The sequence below is a fragment of the Aythya fuligula genome, chromosome 4 (genome assembly GCF_009819795.1).
Source record: "Aythya fuligula isolate bAytFul2 chromosome 4, bAytFul2.pri, whole genome shotgun sequence".
In the NCBI taxonomy this organism is placed as follows: domain Eukaryota; kingdom Metazoa; phylum Chordata; class Aves; order Anseriformes; family Anatidae; genus Aythya; species Aythya fuligula.
In genome coordinates, this window is record NC_045562.1 from 64,968,861 (window position 1) to 64,985,821 (window position 16,961).

At 40.6% G+C, this 16,961-nt stretch overlaps 2 protein-coding genes across 4 annotated transcripts in view; both read left to right on the plus strand.

Annotated features, from left to right (window-relative positions):
* The window catches only part of KIAA0232 (KIAA0232 ortholog), a 67,672-nt gene extending 58,529 nt beyond the window's left edge, over positions 1–9,143 (plus strand). For both annotated transcript variants that reach the window (XM_032186234.1, XM_032186235.1), the window contains exons 7-9: positions 3,392–3,473; positions 5,404–5,501; positions 6,491–9,143. In XM_032186234.1, coding sequence (XP_032042125.1) covers positions 3,392–3,473; positions 5,404–5,501; positions 6,491–6,670 — 360 coding nt within the window. In that variant the 3' untranslated portion in view covers positions 6,671–9,143. The remainder of the gene's footprint in view (positions 1–3,391; positions 3,474–5,403; positions 5,502–6,490) is intronic.
* The window catches only part of TBC1D14 (TBC1 domain family member 14), a 107,753-nt gene that overhangs the window by 26,622 nt on the left and 64,170 nt on the right, over positions 1–16,961 (plus strand). Inside the window, exon 1 of one of the 2 annotated variants that reach the window (XM_032186236.1) lies at positions 16,494–16,765. The exons of the other annotated variant lie outside the window; for it this stretch is intronic. Within the exon in view, the coding sequence (XP_032042127.1) occupies positions 16,723–16,765 (43 nt within the window). The 5' untranslated portion in view covers positions 16,494–16,722. Of the gene's footprint in view, positions 1–16,493; positions 16,766–16,961 lie in introns of those variants that run through there. 2 annotated transcript variants of the gene reach the window in all.

Sequence of the window (16,961 nt, forward strand, 5' to 3'; positions counted from 1 at the left end):
GGTTGTCTTTTAAATTTGCAACACGAACTTTTTTTGTACTTGTATGTATAAAGAGAGGGGGGGAATCCCCAACCCACGTGCCCTGGGGTTTCTCCTACACTTTGTTCCTCACCGTTTCCATCTGTACGTTTATTGTCTGTGTAGTCAGACCTCATACAGCAGGTGTGATGGAACCAGGTTTGTGGATGGACTGTCGTAGGAATGGGTCAGCTTCCTTGAATTCTGCTTTCGTACTTTTACACCTAGGCTTTCTCAGCTTTGGTAGTCACTATAGTGACACTGTAGGGAGTCATACACCTAAATGCCCCTGTCAGAGGTATCCTAAAAAGGTGGGTGTAATGTCCTGTAGAGAGAAAAGTTTGATGCCATCAGTGTCAGCATGCCAACACCACCACTCGAATGTGCTGCTTATCAGGCTGCCTGGCGGTCACTGCTGAAAAATTCAGCGTTGGATAACGCAGTTGCTTCCTGTAGTGGATAGAGAACAAATTATATAAGCAAAACAAGTAGCATAAGAAAATGCTTCTCCTGAGATTTGTTCTGGTAGGCTCAGCTCTGCCAACAGAAGTGGTAACGGTACCAGAGTGGCTTGGCCTTCTCGCCAGGTGGATGTAAGGTGGTGTGTGGCTGTGTGCTCACAGGGCAGCTTCATCCCCTGAGGAACTGGTTACTGCTCCCCGTGGCAGTCCTGCAAAGAAAGCAGCAGCACACTAAAGCTGTGCAGAATCTTCCTCAGCTGCCTTATTTCAAGCACATATGTGAGTGGGAGAGGTGAGGAAAAACCGCATCTGCTATAGGAAACGCCACTGATGGGGCAGGAAACAATCATTTCTCTGCCTGTTTTCCCCTTTATTCGCTTGTATCCGTAGCAGAACATTCAATTGCTATTCCACTACAATGCTAATGATCAAATACCCTGCTTAAAACAGTCGTCATCCACTAAAATTAATAAAATCTCTCTTTCATGTTAGCAGCTTTAGGCTGGCTAGGTTAGAGTTGCTTCACTGTAATCAGGTCTTTGAACAGCACTGGCATTCTTAGCTGAAAAAAAATAAAATAAAACTGATTCGCGCCTTTATTGCTTTAGAAAGTAAATGTTGGATGTTTGCAATAAATAATACTTTTGTATACAGGAGGTTTCATTTGAAATCTTAGCTGAAAGACCTTAGTGGATAGCCCTGCTGTTGTATGAAGTTCTTAGGAAGATTTATTTGAGACAGATGCAAAATGATGTTGGGAGGAACAAACGTGAGCTGGTAGCCAATGAAAGGTGTATAAATACTGGTTAAAGTTTTGAGGGCATTTTACTTGTCTTGCAAATTCTTGTATAAATGATAGCAAATATTAAAATGATTTTGTTCTGCTGATGGTTTAACTGTGTGTGGAGAAGGGGACAGAAACAATACAGGCAATGAAAGAAAAGGATTGAAGTTTGAGTTTCCATGTGTAACTGCAATTCTGACCTCATTACTGAAAATCAATAGTAAATGTGGCCAAAATTAACCAGAATTCAGAGGCAAGAGAAGCTTGCGTAACTATAACAGAGGGTAGTTAGGGCAATTCTGAAGTCCTCAAGTGATTTTACATGTCCTTAACCAGAGGCTCTAAGCAAAGCCTCAGCCCATGTCCAGCTGTAACCCACAGGTAACCCACCCGTCAGCCTTCTCTCAGACCTACAGCAAGACCGGGAGTGAGGCGGTTGTTGCAGTTGGTTTGGCCTTGTTGTCTTTGAGCTCTGGGTAAGAGAAAAGTAAAATAAGTATGAACAGTTGTAGAGAGGAAAGAGTGCAACTTGCAGTTGGTAATACTGGTAAAATTTGAGAACAGCTGTTTAGATGGGTAGCTGGAAAACTTAAAACGTTTCATAAAACACTGGAGGTGTATGTGTGAGAGGAAGGAGGCATACGTTGAAAATGCAGTTTTAACAGAGAACGCCAAATTGGTATTTCGTATTTACTAGTTAAGGGTGCTTCAGATCACAGAAATGTTGGTGATGACAGCTGAGCAATTGTAGTAAACATCTCAGCAGCAGTAGGGAAAAATGGTGTTCTTCAGTGATCATATAGAGTAGACGGCAGCTCCTGCCCCCTGTCCCCTCCCAAACAAAAAGGGTTTGGTATTGGCTTTCTTTTTGTCTATGGTTTAATTTCCTGGGAAATTTTTCTCTCTGGAGCTAGGGTTTGAGCTTTTGGATGGTGGTTCCAAACGGAGAGTATCACGGTAGGAAACCAGCATGGGGAATGGTGATATTCCTTATAGAAGAATTTCATGGTGGAAAAAAAGCTACATCTGGCAGGCATTTCTGAATACAGCACTCTGGAGTTGCTTGTTTGGTTTGAGAGGGACATCTGTCTGTTAAAAATGTGTAAGCTCAGGTTCTGTAGGTTCATAGTTCTGTGGTAGCTTAAAGGGGAGCAAAAGGAGGCTCCTCGGTTTCCCGTGCTTAAATGTCCATGGTTTTACAGAGGAGGAAGCTGGGTAGAGAGAGACTGTGTTGAAACTCCTTTGTCAACACTTTAGAATAGCTAGTAGCAGTGTAGTTTGTATGAATTGTTCCACCTAGCATCTGTAGGGGATGCCACAAGCTGGCATAGTCTTTTGAAGGTCAATGGGGTTACCCCAGATGCAGTCAGAAAACCAGGGACGTGTCTATTGCAACGAGACCAGTATTTTAGCTATGTCCATTAATTTCACAAGGAAAAGGATCTGGTAAACTTAAATTAGCATTAAAATACAGCATGGGGAGACTACTTAGGCATAAAAATGTAGATTAAAATAGATAAAAATGTGAGATGAAAATGTAAATAATTGTAAATAAAAGTGTGAGCAGATTGAGACAATGTTTTAGTATAAATACAGATCATCAACTAGTTTTTCCTCATGTTGCCATATTAATTCTCTAGACGAAACTTTTCTTATTGCTTATGGTGATGGTACGGCTAACTCACCCTTCCAGAATGTAAGCTTTAAGTTTTGCTGCTTTCTGTTTACTTCCTTCCCTGTGTTGTTTTACACTGAACTATTTCTCATGTTGGCTAATGCTGTTTCATTATGTCACTGTAATTTTCACCTCTTGGTACCTGTGTGTTCTCACTAAGATTATAAAGCGTAGTGCTGGAAATCATGTTTTTGTTCTGGGTTTGTACAACCCTGTATCGGGACAGTACGAGCCCTTGAGTGGGATTCATACTGGCAGTAATAGTTCAGGTAATGGCTGTAGCCTGACAGTCCTTTCCCATTAGTGTTAGAAATTGAACAGTGTGACCTATGCTACCTAGCAAATTGGTTGTAACACCAGAGTTCCCTCCTTTACGTGTAAGTATATTATTTATGGCATAATGAAGCATGATTATTGTCTAAACCGTTTCCTATATTGAATACTGATCTGCAGAGAATGAGTGGCAGCCAGGAAAAGCAATGCTGGTGGGAAAAGGCGCTCTATTCTCCCCTTTTTCCTGCATCGCAGTGTGAAGGTAAGAAGCTGTGCATGTTCAAACTAACTTGCTCTTGCAACCATGCTAGAATTTGTTAGTGGTCTTTGTTATGGGTTCGAATTGTTGCAGATGAATTAGAACTGTCATTTGTATTAATAAATAAATAAATAAATTTTAATAGTAATCTGAGAGAGAGCTGGGATACTTAATTTGCATTTGTCATCTCTAACATGCTTTAAATAGTTCTTGAATGAACGTGCTTTTAAAATGGCCTTACCATTTTTGCAAATTCACTCAATTCCAGAGCTTGGCTTTGGGCAGGACATTAACCTCTGACTCTGAAAATACTTCATTGCATTTTTGAGTATCTTTCAACCTGTGTAACATTTTTTAGGCAGCTAATTTTACCAGAATGTGGAAATATGATAACTGTGTTTCCTGGGTTCGCATGAACACCATGCCAGCTATTCAGTGAATGTGTGGAATTTCTCTCAAGCCAGGAAGCAGAGGGATCTGCCTTGTGGCCACTCCTTTCCAGTGACAGTCTGGGAGCCTTTCTGTCCTGTCTTGGTAGGCAGGCTGCTTGTAAGCAAAAGCAGGTGTGCTTCCAGCACTCTCTGTTGCCTCCCAAGAATTTGTAGCATCTGACAGCTGGCCCAAGGCCAGTTTTTTCTGTGGACACAGGCAAGAATCCAGAGCTTTCTTTTTTTTTTTTCCTCTGGGTTTTGCTGCATAACAATTTATCTGTTCGGGGGAGAAGGCAAGAAGATAAACAAAAGCTTTCTGCATGCTGAATTGATGGATATCTGGTGGCTACTGTTTGGCAGAGGCTCAGTGCAAGAAGCTTTTGATCAGAGACCTGGTTCTGTAATAATTTGGAAGCAGATTAGCAAGCAGCTACTGCTGAATTATTTTTAAAGTGCAGCCAGCTTTGTGAGTGCCCTCACTTTGGTGTTCAGGGCAGTGTAGGTTACTTTCAAAACCATCTTTGTTTCCTGAGCTCCCAGCCATAGAGATGTTTGCTCTGTGAAAGGGATCATGCCTACACGACTTTGATTTGCCTCCTGGCCTCCCATATTAGAAAAATACTTGGTAACTTGGAGTAAAATTATTTGGTGTCCTCTGAAAGCTTGTTTTCCACATCGGTAATTGCAGAGATGCCATTGGTGTAATAGCAAATGCAGTGACTCGCAACCTTGAGTATGCATTTTATGCAGAGTAATCCTTTAATTTCTGTCAGTGACTTGTGTCATCTTTTTGCTGACATCTACTGGTGAATTTGCAAACTATCTAGTGTTTCCCCACCTTACTTCAGCAGGGGAAAACAATATATATAGTGAAGTCCAGAACTTGTTTAATATGGTCACAGAATTCCTGTGAAGCTGAGGAATTCCAGGATTTCATCTTTTAGACAAAGTTGACCAAAGCTAATGTTGTTCTTCCATAAATCTTTAGTTTTCTGTTTGGACAGTTTTATATATGGGCATTGCATGTGACCCATATATATTGATACAATACATGCCGTTATGCATGGAAGTTTACTCTGGTAGATAGAAACTACAGCCATTTACACCAAATGTTTGTTTGGTTTTGAGTTTTTTGGTATCAGGCTGCACTATACTTTGTGTGGGTATAGAAATGTGATCTAAAACACCATGCAGTATCAGAACTGAAAAATGTACGGAACCATTTATGATAAATTCATCTTTGTTCGTTATTATTTAAAGTATTTTCTTTAAATAGCTTGTTCTGTTTTTATTTGCTTACTCAGGTAAGGCTTGATGAAGTCTCAGTAAGTTATTCTGCTTAGCTCCTTAAGGAATTCCAGCTAGAATCCCCCCACAAGCACAGAGTTTAAATGACAGTGTAAATTTAAAGCGTACTTCTGTAGGTGCATTTATTTTGGCTAAATGTAAATAAGTGTTCCTCAAATCTGTTTTTTCTTCCTCTTTTCCTCACGCACTGTAAGAATGTTATACAAATGCCAAGGGAGAGAATGGTGTAGGAGAATTTGCAGATGTAAAGGAAATATCCAATGATGATGAACATCTTTTAGATTTTAATATGGTAAGTTTGCCATTGGTTTGGGGGATGTATATTTGATTTTATAAGGATGTGCCACTGTGTCTTTCTGTTCAGAGTTCTCAGTCTGATCTCAAGTGAAATTCCTACAAAAACTTTCAAAAGCTTTTCTACCCTTACTTTGTTTTTTAATCTCTTCTGTGTCTTAAGCTTTCTTCTGAAAACTCTACAGAGTGCTGAGCATTGTACTTCTAATAATTCAGCATATTCAGTTTTCTTTGGGAACACTTGGCTTCTGTGATCTCTGTGTGCTAAACGTACGAGTCTTTTTCCTCAACTTCAAATTTCACCAACCATGGGCTGGCTGATACGTGCTATGAAGCCAGAAGGGACCAGTAATTAAAGGAGTAAGCATGATGTATGCTGAATTCTGTCCTCCTTAAAAGCAAAAACTGATGCACTTTAGTCATTTTTGCTGTAGGGAAAAATCTTCATGTACACATGCGCTTACTGATGTACTTTCCAACTGATGTGCTTTCAAACTTGATAGTGATGATAGCAGTTAAATTTAATACTGTGACATGCTTGCTGTAACTTCACTGATTCAGATGAAAATATACTGCCTTTGCTTGAAATACAATTGGATTTATGCTGTTTTTGTGATACTTGATACTTAGTACCAAAATTTGGAGACAGCACTTACAGCAATTTTCTGTTTAAAAAAAAAAAAAGTGTCAATGACACACTGAGTTCACTTTTGATTCTCTTGCTGTTCTGTGCAAGTCCTAAAGCTAAAGGGCCCTAAAATACTAAGGCCCTACAATTAAAAAATAAAAATCTCACCTTTTTTTCCTGCTGCTCTGTAATCCTTTGTACGTAATGGACAAGAGGACGTACATAATAGAAAGAGGATAATTTGCCCATGATTATGCGGTTTTTCTTGACCATGTATAGAACAATACAACTGACCAGCCTAGAAAAAAGCAAGCATGTTTTTATTGTTCCCCATCAACACTGTCAGTTTAAATCCTTAGGTTTCTTCTGTTTATGAAGCAAGATGTGCAGATGATATAGATGCTGAGGCAAAACCAAATAGCTTCAGGAAGAAGATCTACTCCAGTGATAGCTCCAGCCCTGAAGACACCGCTTCAGAAGGTGGAAGTGAATGGGCAGATCCGTGTGAGGAGGAGCTTTTTTCTCGAACTCAACTCTAAAAACAGCAGAGTAGAACAGATGGTTTAAAAGTAACATGAGATGGAAAACTATCCTTCCTGAGGGTCTGTAGCTCTAAAACAACAACTTGAGTTTCCTCTTCAGTTAATGGATTCAGATGTGTATTTATCTTTCTCTTCTTGCTTATTTTATAGATGGGGACACAGCTGTCCTGTTGAAGATTTTTTTTTCACCCCCAAACTGTTAAATTCTTGGCTATTTGAACTAGACTAGATTGTGTTGTCAAATCAAGAATGGATGTGCATGTGCTTGTCTTAGTAGTACCACTGCTTCTTTGCATCTTAATTGCAGTTATTTTCATTCGTAACTGTAGCCCTACCACTACGACTATCTTCTTAGCATCGCAGTGTCTACAACTACTTCTGCTATTCAGAGACTTTAGCTTTTGGCACATTAGGCTTTGTTCTTTAAGAACTGGGAGATAAATACTTAACACTGTAATCTATCAGTGCCTTTCTGAATGCAGGAGAAAAGCATGAATGACTTGTCCAGTCTTCATTCAGTAAATCTCATAACTTTGAAGTAGGAACAACAGGGTTGTGCTTTAGAGACTTACAGAAACTGTGTTTTCTATCCTATGATTCCCCCTCTCTCCCCTTCCCGCAAACCAACACTGAGGATACCATGGTTTGTATTTTTGCTAACTGGAGAAGCCAAGGATTTTTTGTAGGTATGGAGGCAATGTGGATTTTTTTTTCTTTTTTTCTTTTTTTTTGTCCTTTTTAGCAACTTGCCAACGTATGGCAAGACTTGAAAGAGAAGTAACACCAAAAATAATAAACCACTGGGGTGATGTGTGGATTGTTGTGAATTCTGTAACAAGTAATGAGAATGTTGTCTTGTTGCAAATGATGGCATTCGTGTAAGCTGCAGAAGCATCCGTTACTGAATTTGAGCCTGAATGACTGAAATTATCTAAAATGCTCAGAGTGTTCGATGTTTTAAATGCGAAGGGTCAGTGCTTCACTTGAAAGAAATCCTGTGGCTGCTGCAGTTAGCTGCTGTTGTGGCTGTAATTTAGTAAATCTCGTAGTTCATTTTGTGTTTCTGAGAGAATGTGTGGGGCAAGCTATGTGTGTGGTGGGTGGGGGTCGGGAAAGTGATGACTTCAAACATACATGTGTGATTGCAGTAGTGATTGTTGCTTTATGTGACTTGCTTTTAAATTTTATTTTGTTAACTTAGAAAGTCAATACATTGTCAAGTTGCATCTGTACAAGACTATCAACTCCTTGTGCTTTTAACACATTATGCAAAACGTATAAGCCAGGAGGAGCAATATTTGCAAAACTAAACGTTCTAAGTTTTTACCAACTCATAGTTTAAAGAACAACAAACAACTAATTATACAGTAGCAGCATGTCTATAACATCAGGAAGTGCAGAAAGTCCAATACTGACTTGAAAAGCTTAACCATTAATTTTGACAGGCAATAAACCTCATGAGAACTAGAGCTGTTTGAAATGTGAGCTGAACTGGCTTTGAAATATGTTCTGTGCGAGAAGGGTTTTTTGAATAACTGGGTTTGGTTGCCTTTATTCAAATGATAGTTTAAGAATTGAAAGATGTGGTTAGAGAACCATGCCATTCTTTGTGCAACATCTTTGTTGAGATCTCTACCTAAAATTGGCTTGGTTTGTCCTTACCCAGGGACTTTCTTTTGGTCCTCCTATTGAACTATGCTTTAGGGTTTGTATTCATACAACGAGTCTTTTGACACTTTACAGTTTCTTTTCTTAATTTATTTGCAGACTTTGGGTAGATTTTTATATATTTTACTTTCTTCTGGAGCTTCCTTGAGAGGTTGTTTAGCACCTGCACTGAGAACTAGTTAACTGTAACATGAAAGTAAAAAAGAACTTTATACATAAATTCTTCAAATCACTACATAGAAGAACGGAAAAGAACTTCATTCAAGAACAAGAAATGACCAAATGGACATATTTCAAACACAAACTTCAGCTCAGTTAATTTTGGCTAGAGCTGCTTTTTTGGTAAGAAAGGGCTCAAAAAGAACAAAGGTGTTGCTTATAGTTACATTGGGGCATGTAATAATTCCAGCACCTTTGGGGAAAATAAAATCGTATTTTGAGCTTGGGCAATAACAAATTGTCTTTATTTGTTTTCATAGTTTAATGGCTAAAGCTCTAAAGCTTTCAGTGAGAGTTGAAGTGTGGTTTTTAGTTTTTCTGTATGGATAGAAACACAAACGAAACAACAACAAAAGCATTAAAGGTTGGCATACGCTGAACCGCACTGTGGTATGAAGCGCATTGCATATCCATAGCACTGAAGTATCAGTTTTCCATTCCTGGGCTGAAATTTGTTTCTACTTTTTGCTTCAAGTGGTTGTATTGTTCTGATTTCACGTACACCAGAGTAACTGATTTTGTTTTCTTGTGGAGTTACTTAACACCAAATAAAAAATATAAAAGGACAATTGGATGGTGTGTGCGTGTCTTCATTTTCTTTGGCTGCTGTATATAACTTAGATACAACATGCCACTTAGGAATTAAATGTTCTGAAGAGAGAGCTTGAGGTATCTAATCTGGGAGTCCTTCTCATTGCAGTATTTTTTCCTGTTTTGTATTGGAAAAAGCATTAAAAAATACTGTATGTGTATTTTTAAACAAAAGAACACATAAGACAGCCAAAGCGAATCTAACAAGTTTAGCCCCCCCTTTTATTTCTGTAGAAAGTGTCATGATCTCAGTCCAGAAATCAATTTGTAATGACAACTTCGTGTTTGGACCGTTATAAGACCGGGTTTTATATAGCATGTACTAGGAGACGTGGACTAGCAGACTTCCTGCTTTGAACTTGTGCTCAGCCATCAACTGGTCTGTGGCTGACTTCTGCTTTTAGAAAAACTGTTTGTGGCACGCAGCTCCGTAGGTGGACATATGTGAGAGCAATACAAACATACGTATTTGAGAAAATAGGGGGAAATAGTTGCTCTGAAAGGAACTTGGGTGAATACTTTCATTCACATGTGTGTGCCAAGCTTTGCCTTCTTTAAACTTCACAATTGGAATATTCAAACTCATCTTGATAACAAATTATTTTGAATTCTTTTAAGTAGTACAGCGAAAGGAGTTTCATTGTGTTCATTGATGATTGATGAAAGAGTTAAATATGATCAACGAGGCCTATAAGTTTTTGTATCTAACTTAGCATTAACTCTGCCTATCTTAAGGAATTTGTTTCCAATATAAATAATGCTTCTATCATGCCAACAACACTGAATATTGTAGGCAGCAGTTGCTGCTGTCCGTGGCAGGGCAGGCTTTAAATGCATGAGCTGTGCCTGCAGAGGAGCACAGGTGCTGTCTGCAGTGCAGATGGAAAGGTCCCGTGCCTCCCAGAGAGCCGGTCTTGCCAGGATTCCTCATCAGTACCTCACTCTTTTCCTGCTAGCAGCTGCATTTTAAATATCACCAATGAATTCATCATCATGTTTAGCATCTCCATTTTTCTCATGACCCATGAAACCAGCAGCAACAAAATGGTAAGGTTTTGGGTAAATTAAACTTACCTGATAGCTGCAGCTTCATACAAAAAGATCCCCTTTCCAGCGTTCAAATTGCTCTCAATACGTATGTTAATATGCAAGTGCTAATAAACTTTTAAGCTACCTATAGGCTCAATACGATTGTAATAGGACTTAAAGGAAAGACAAAGCTGTCAGAGTTGGCTGTGGAGATAAAGTGAGTGGCAAAACTTTGGTTTCCCTGCCCTACTTCATCATTCCATCCCTATAGCATCACCTGCAAAGAACGCGCTGTGGACGTGGACTGAGAGCAGAGACTTCCATGCACGCTGCCTTTTCCTACCTGACAGCTTTCTTGCAGAAGTGTTTCTGGAAGACCTCTTGCTGTCATTTCTTTGCTACTGTAGAACCCAGTCAATCCTAGACCACGAGGAGGTGTGAAAGCTGTAGAAAGCCTCTTTAATTGTCACCATGCAGCAGGGTCACTTTTATTAACATTAGCAATGTCTGTGTAATATTGCAACGATTCATATTCACATAAAGGTTTTAGGAATCATCATAGTTGTTAATGAAGAAGGCTTCTCTGCCCATCATTTCTGCGTAGACATTTTTCCCACTACAAGAAAGCAGAGACACAGCGACATGTAGCTGCTTCCCTTACTGCACAGAACTGAGTATTCTCCAAATCCTATTTTTCTGAAATCCTATTTTTCTGCTTTCTTCTATACTCGATCTAAACAATTAAGCATGCTAAAAAGTAGAGGTGATAATGTTTTCGTTTCATCTCGGTGCTTTTCTTTATTGTAGACAAAGAAACACTCTGGCAAATGGCACTACAGTGTAGTCAGGGTACTGAGAGCAAGTACATAAGCACTGGAATAGACTGCCTAAAAAATTAGCACTACCTCCCCCATTAGAGACTTTTAGGAACAGATTAGACAAATGTGTCAGAAATTTTGCAGGTATGTATGCATACATCTTGCCTTAGGGGAAAAAGGAGGAACAAAATAAGCTCTAGAGCTCTGTGAATCCTCTTTCCATAGACACAGCTTATATCCAGAGGGGCTTTAAAATTGACTCATAAAGAAACAAACAAACAAACCCACACATTAGATTGTCTGTGGGACATTAAATCTTGTGTAGTTTTTCCTTTATTCATACCAGTAGCTTGCATTTGAAAAAAGTACAACTTGTAAGTGTTTAAAACCCAACTTCCAAGGAATAACTTGCCTCATAATCCCTACTATGGTAGGCTACCCTGATCCCTTCTACATGCAGGACAGAAATAAGTGAACATCTGAACATCTCCTTTATTGGTATTGCATGTTTCTTTTTCACTCCTAGTGCTCATCAGTAGGATTTTACTCTTTCTCTCTTACACTTTTTTTTTCTGTTCTGTAGCTTCCAATTTCTGTACTGATGTTTGGCTTTTAACTGTCTTCACTTTGAGATGGGATTTTAGCCCTTACTCTATTGATTCTGGAACCTTTATCTATTTGACAACAAAGTCATCTTCTCATTCATGCTGTTAAAATATTTTTCTTCCCTTTTCCCTACAATCCTATTCAAGACAGAAATATCAAGTCTTTTGAAGCACTACAGTTCCATAGAGGATATTAATTGGATCTATCTGCCTAAATTGAGTATTACTTTATTGCATTCAACATTACTAACCCTAGACAACTGATTTTTGTTCAGTACTCGTTTCTTTCCTAGCAAGTTCCAATAGAAAGTTACCATACGCTGGGTGCAATGCCTTTTGTGTTACAGAATTAATCTATTTGCTTTTAGAAACACAATTTAAATTGTGCTGAGAAACTTAATACAAGAAGCAGCATTTTTAGTATGTATAGTCTTCTTCCTTCACACCTTTTTACTCATTTTGTCTTTTCCTAAATAGCTTGTTGACAACAATAGAAACATTCTGGTCACGTACACATGATTTCAGTAATATCAATCCAGAAGTGCTGCAAAGTCTCACAGTACCTTCTCCTAGTTTTCTTTTTCTTGTTGTCTCATGGATGGAAGCTTTAAACCATAAAAGTCTGTTTTTACCCAGTGGTAACAAAAGGATGAACGTTAATGGCAGTTACAGACCTGGTTTCACTTTCCTCATCCTTTTGCATTTATCAGAGTCAAATTCCTATAGAAGGAGTCATCCTTTGGGGAGAATAACACGGCAGCTTCTCAAGCTGTTCCCAACTCATCCCAAACCTATTGAACTGTTTTGGTGGACAGACTTGCCTCTGCTAGTACAGGTGGTGGCTGTGCTGGAAATGGACTGCTGCCAAGCACAGATGTACAAAAACCAGGCAAATATTAGTTTGGTGAGAGCAAAATTAATTTGTGATGACTTTGAAGGAGAACAGCATAATTATTCTCCATTTGTCAAAAACATCACCATTTGCTTGTCAGGTGATAATTTTTGATCAAATCATCTTAGCTACAAGTCAGTGTAGGAAACGTGAATTTGCTGTTCCCTTTTCCAGTGCCACAAAACAGGCATTAGTTACTTACCCATACGTACAAGCAGTTCTGTAAAGCAAGGAGGAAAAAGATCAATGTCTCATTTTCCGTTCTGACACTCACCTTCAAGAGTGACCTTCTCTGTCTCTGTGCCCGATGGACCGTATGTATCAGAGATTATCCATCTCTTGTTATACTCAGCACGCTTGCTCTCTTGCTTGCATGAGCTAAAAAAAAAAAACTACGTTAAATGACAGTGATGGGAAATCCAGGCAGGGGTTGCTGATCAGCTGGTACACAATGCTGTGTGAATGCTGGATCTTCACAACATGTAAATCTTCGGTTAACTGGAGAAGAAATATTATGGTGGGATTTCTACTAGTTTATGACAGAGAATTGCTGACCTCATGCTCATGACCATGAAGCTGGCCGTCTGAAACCCGCTTGCATCATACTTGGCTTGCGATGAATGAAAATACAATCTCGACGGTTCCCCCTAGTTCTTTAAAAGTTTTCTCAATTGCAAAATTGTTGAAGCTTCAAAACAGAACTGAAAGAGTAAGCAGAGAATGATTTCCCACCATCTATAGGCTAAAGAAGCACGAGGGGAGCTTGCACTTCCGTTCCTTAACTCTAAAAAAACAAGGTAAGGACTGTTACTTTGCATATTTTTTCCATAGCCATGTATATTTTGGAGAAATTGTTGAGACAGAACAGAGCACACGAAACCCTTCCTGCTTTCTTGCAGAGTAACCATAAAACTGGTGCATCTAACTGACGGTCTGGATATGGCAGGGCTTTTGAAACACGTTTTCTAGAAACTAAATTCTAAATTCTAGCACTAAGCTATTATTAGACCACTTCGATGTTTTTTGCCTGCTAGGTGAACATCAGTTACCAGTCCCAGGCTGCTCTGTCCAGTGCTTCATTTATACCCAGCAGCTGCAGGCAAAACACTCTTGAACTTTAAAACATTTTGTCCCAGAATTTTTACAAACCTAAATATTTATTTTACAGGTTTACCTGACTCTAAGTCAATGCCAGAGCACTGATGATAACCATCGTGACTGGTCAGTGTGAATGCTTCTCAGGGATTTTTTATTTTTGCCCTTCTCAGTGTGCCAGGCTACTCAAAATTATGGTGAAGGTTGAACATATTTGTACTTGGGTTTATTTTTCAGTTCACATTTCACTGTTTTAAGAAGTATTTAGTAGGTTCCAAATAATTCAGGAAGGATACAGCTCATCTAGTACAAAAAAACCTCAAGCTACTGCAAACATTTTTCCTGTATCCTCTGTGGTCATGTCACTTTATGCAAATTTCTGTTTTTCAAACTACTTAAGCAGTCGAGCAGGTTTAGACACAAAAAACACTAACAAGCACATGACATGTTAGCAAAAAATACAGCACCAAAGCTGACTTTTTATCATGCTTTTGGGGGTTTACTTACAGTCCAACTAATAAAATGAACAGGCCATTTCTCAGCCTGCCCTTCAGGATGAAGTCCTTTAAATGTTGCACAGCAGAAAAACAAAGGTTGCTAAAGCACTCCTTTGATCTTAGTTATGCATTTATGCTTCCTGTACCTGGTAGTACCTGTTCAGCTTCCTTTTAGCAATTAGGACACCCCACACTTCCATGAAGGCTAACAAAGCTGTATTTAGTCACATAATTTCAGCCCTTCATCCATACAGAATAATAATACACAATACTTGCAGAGAGAAACTACATTACCTCTGATGGGGGCAGCCTTAACAGAACTAATGCTAACTGTTGCTGGAAAAAGTAGACTTTTGCTAGTAGCTCACAACAACCAAAATGCTGCTACTCATTTCAACTCAGTATATGGTCATTCACAAGTACTAAAGAGTATACATTTTACACTGACTAGGCTGTGGTTTTCTGCAAGCATTTTAAGGCTGACCCTGGTATTTTTATGCTGCCTAGCAGAGTGGGATCCTGGTTGTTCTAACACGTGTCTTCAGTGCAGAGAACAATATGATTTTTGTTGTGAGTAGGTGTCAAGAAGTACACCAGCTGAACAGGAGGAGTCATCAGTGGGTTGGAAATGGAAAAATTCACTAAAATAAATTAGTTTAGAATGGGCATTTCAAGGCAAGATTTCAAGGCATTATGACTGTTAGGGCACAACTCTGCTCTTAAATAAGTACTGACACTAAAAGACTTTACGTACCTTGGTTACTTTCAGCTACTGCTGAAAGATTTCTTATGGCAGACTTTTTTAAAGTTTCTTCATCCTAAATAAAATTGCAAAGATAGGAGTGTAAGTAATTAGTGCCTTTGGAGACACTTCACAGATACAGAATTCATGACTACGTACTCTCATTCTGTTATTTACCATAGGACCTAACAACTTTGACCAAAGATAGATGATACCATGGTGACGGTACAATCTTCTAGCTGCTACAAAAAGAGAGATTGATTTCCATTCTCAAAAACAAAAGGAAAATATTAATATTAAAAAGGAATTGGTTTATCTTCCAACATAGTATCTCTTGCATAAACTATATATATATAACGTTATACTATAACTCTATATTATAGTGTTTCAAAGGAGTTTTTCTTTTATTTACTCTGTTATAAAGGTAATACGAAAGCTGTCTTACAGAGGTTGGTATGATTTTCTAAGATAAGGAAAAATGTGACATTTTAATTGTTTCATATTTTTTCTGATATTCATCTTACAAATCCAGCAGAACAGAGCCTCAAATTTATCTCTCTCTGAACCATGCAGAAGTATAATTTTTGGTTGTTGATGATAAGTGCCTTCTTCTCATCTTGATAATGTGCTAATTCTCATCTTGATACCATGTGATTGCTGTCAATGGGGTCACAGTGGCAACTACTTCAGTACAAGTTCACCTCAGACTGACAATTTATTCAGGTGTAACTTGCCCACATCAAAGCTCAAATAATCGTGGCTTTGCTCTTGTTATTTAACTAATTACATTAATACAAGTTCAGATATTCCTGCATTTGCTCCATACACGTGAGTGAGATCATGAGAAGTTCGTATTTACATACGCTCTTAAGGTGGATGACTGCTTTGCTACCTTAATGTATCTTAACATAATCGATAGACATGATCACCTAGAACCTTTTTTTCTGGGGGAAAAAAAAAAAAAAAAAAAAAAAGGATGGGTTTCAAACATGAGAAGGAAACACGAGCTCTACTCCTGTGAGGTACTGAGGTACTGACCCCTTTGATTCAGTGTGTGGGTGCACTGAGAGTTGTGTTGGTGATGCAAGCATCTGAGCACTTTGAGATGGGGTAAAAGAAGGCAAATAAAGCCAAGAGAATGGAAACATAAATATACACATGCTGGAATACCATCCATCATCCTAGAGCCTCAACTTCTGGCATTATGGCCCGGTTCCACAGAAATACGGATGCACCCCCAGACCGCCACTTCCCACAGTACCAAACTAGTGTAAAACACCAAATTTTGTTTTCCTCTGAAATCCAGCCCGCTGGCATCTTCTCCCCGGGGGCCATCCCACCACCACCTCACAGCCCCCTGCCTGGGGGAAGCCTTCGGTACAAGAGAACCCTCTCCAGGGGAACCCCTCCTCGTTGCCCCCTCAGGTCGACCCCACAACCCGGCGCGGCCGGGGCTGCGCCTGAGGCGAGCCCCCGCCATGCCTCCCCGGGTCCCCCCCTTCCCCATGGCTGGAGGCGCCTCAAAATGGCGTCCAGCGGCCGCCTCCCCCGGGTGCCAGCCCGCCTCCCACCGCGCAGGCGTTCCCTCGGCCGGCGGGCGGTGCTGGGGCTGGAGGAGGAGGAGGAAGAAGCGAAGGAGGAGGAGGAGGAGGCAGGGAGAGCGGGGAGTCCCGTCAGGAGCTCGGCACCTGTCCCGCCGGCGCAGCCAGGTGCCGTGCCCGCCGCGGGGGCGGGCGCCATGGGAGGCTCGGCGCTGCCCGCGGAGGGGACCCGGCGGGCGAGGGCTGCGCCGCTTCCCCTCCGCTGAAGCCGCCGCTCCTCCTCGGGGGCCGGCGAGGGGCGATGGAGCAGCCGCCGGCCGCCTCCTAGTGCCGCAGCGGGGAAGGGGCGGGCATGGCCCAGCAGGAGCAGAGCGACGGAGGGCAGCGCCGCACCGGTGAGGCGTCCAAGTTTCTGCGCGGCTCTGCCCGGGGCTGGCGTGAGGCAGGGCACGGAGCGGGGACGGCTGCGGGGACAAGGGGACGTGGGGGGGGTCCTAATGGGGGACGGGGTCCCTGTGGCACCTGGCCCCGGGTGACCGGGCCAGGGTCTCCGGGGCGGCTTCTCGGGCCCTTAAAAAGTTGGAGGAGCTG